Source organism: Galeopterus variegatus, unplaced genomic scaffold, assembly GCF_000696425.1.
Source record: "Galeopterus variegatus unplaced genomic scaffold, G_variegatus-3.0.2 Scaffold7066, whole genome shotgun sequence".
NCBI classification, from domain to species: domain Eukaryota; kingdom Metazoa; phylum Chordata; class Mammalia; order Dermoptera; family Cynocephalidae; genus Galeopterus; species Galeopterus variegatus.
This window is the reverse complement of record NW_007733177.1, coordinates 44,410-46,193: the sequence shown is the minus strand read 5'-3', so window position 1 is coordinate 46,193 and position 1,784 is coordinate 44,410. Positions and strand designations below refer to the sequence as shown.

The window sequence follows — 1,784 nt, the reverse complement described above, 5'->3', positions numbered from 1 at the left end:
ATTGAAGAAAAGCAGGAAACCAGTTAAGAGAATGAAAATGAAGTAAAGAAATAAAAAAAGTCAGAAAAAGTGATTGAAATAGAAGATAGGCAAAGAAGATCCAATTCACATATAATTAAAGTCCCTGAAAAAGAAAAACAAAGCAATAGAACAAAACCGTAAGTAATATTTAAAACTGTAATATATGAAAAATTCCTGGAAACTAAACCCTCTGAATATACATATTGAAAAGGCTGTTAATATTAATCCATTGAACTCTCAGTTTCTTAAAATTGGGGGTCATAATTCTATTCTGTTTTTCTTTTGATCTGTAATATAATGAGCTAATATGTATGAAAATCCTAAACTATCAGGCCCCTGCAGACATGTGGTATTAAATGATTTGTGGTGTTGATGCTTTTAACCAAATTACAGTGTTTCCCTTAGTATATATAAATCTACTAGAAACAAGATAGTTCATTTAGTTTACTTTGAACCAAGAAGAGGATATGAACAGATTACAGAGGATTTTTTCCACCTTTTAAAATTTCTTGTATATTCGTTTTGGTTCAAATGTAGTGAAGTTTGTAAATTGTATCTGTGGGCTGGACTTATGACACACAGGAAAATGCAATGTGTATTCCAACCTCAGTAAGATCTTTTCATAGCCCTTAATTGTTGTTTGCCTCAGTTTAAAATGATAATTTTTCTTTTGTTGTTGTTTGTTTGTTTGTTTTGCCTTCTTTCTTCTTAGCAATATAAGTTACAAAATAGTATCAGCGAACACTATCAGAAATAATTCATTTTAAATTAACCAACTCCATTAACTAATGGTTTATGCAATCTTGGTAAAAAGTGTATTCTTTTGCCTGTTTAAAATAACTGACTTAAATTCTCATTTTATAAACATCTTCAGATTACCTTTTGTGTTAGGAAGTAAAAAGATCAGTTATTATTTCTCAATTAAAGAAAGACTTATGGTTTAAAATAGACAAAAGAAAAAAAAGGTACAACAGGGGTTCTAATATTGCACTATTTTTTAATTATGAAATTGTAGACTCAGAAATGAATTGGAGAAGGAGCGTGTGTTGCTGCAGTCTGCAAAGGAAAAATCAGGTGAGTGGTCATGTGACATTGTTCTTCTAACATGCATTTTGCTGTGGACTTTGTGTGATGAATCTTCAAACCTGCCCCACTACCCCCAGCCTCCTGCCATTAGTTATTTGAAAGAGCTTTTCAGACAGGTTATTAATTTCATTCATTCATATTTTCCCATCAGGTATTTTGGAAATAAAGCAAGTTTTCATTTAATGTGCAATGGTTTAAATGAAATATGTTAAAGACCCAATGACCCAGTTGATCTCTTGAGAGCTTCCACCAGGGTTAAGAATATAATCCCAGTTTTGGTTGCTTTAGGTACCTCCGGGTATTTAGTTTCTCTATATCCAGATACAACATGTGCATGTTTCATTATTCTCTAAGAGCTTTGGGTTTTTTAGTGGAACGTAGAATCAATTCACGATTTTACCTAGAGAGAATTGTGTCAAGTTTCAACCAAGACATTTGGAACAGATTCTAAGAAAATGGACAAATGGTATAAATATGGGAATTAGGTCCCATGAGAAAGTGTTGAAGGACTTAAAGTTATGTATAGAGGGGAACTGTGACCCCTTGCTCAGCACCTCCACACGAGACTTAAACAGGAAGTGGGGCTATGGCCTCTGGTGGTTCCCAGGGTAGCAGTGACCAGGATGTGGTCCTTTCCGGTTCTCAGAACCTTTACTTTTTTATTCCTATCTCAAGGA

At 33.5% G+C, this 1,784-nt stretch overlaps 1 protein-coding gene across 1 annotated transcript in view; it reads left to right on the top strand.

The window, feature by feature from the left end:
• Positions 1-1,784, top strand: part of LOC103607041 (chromosome unknown open reading frame, human C6orf118) — a 32,190-nt gene that overhangs the window by 19,617 nt on the left and 10,789 nt on the right. The window contains exon 6 of the mRNA XM_008591589.1: positions 1,037-1,095. Within this exon, the coding sequence (XP_008589811.1) occupies positions 1,037-1,095 (59 nt within the window). The remainder of the gene's footprint in view (positions 1-1,036; positions 1,096-1,784) is intronic.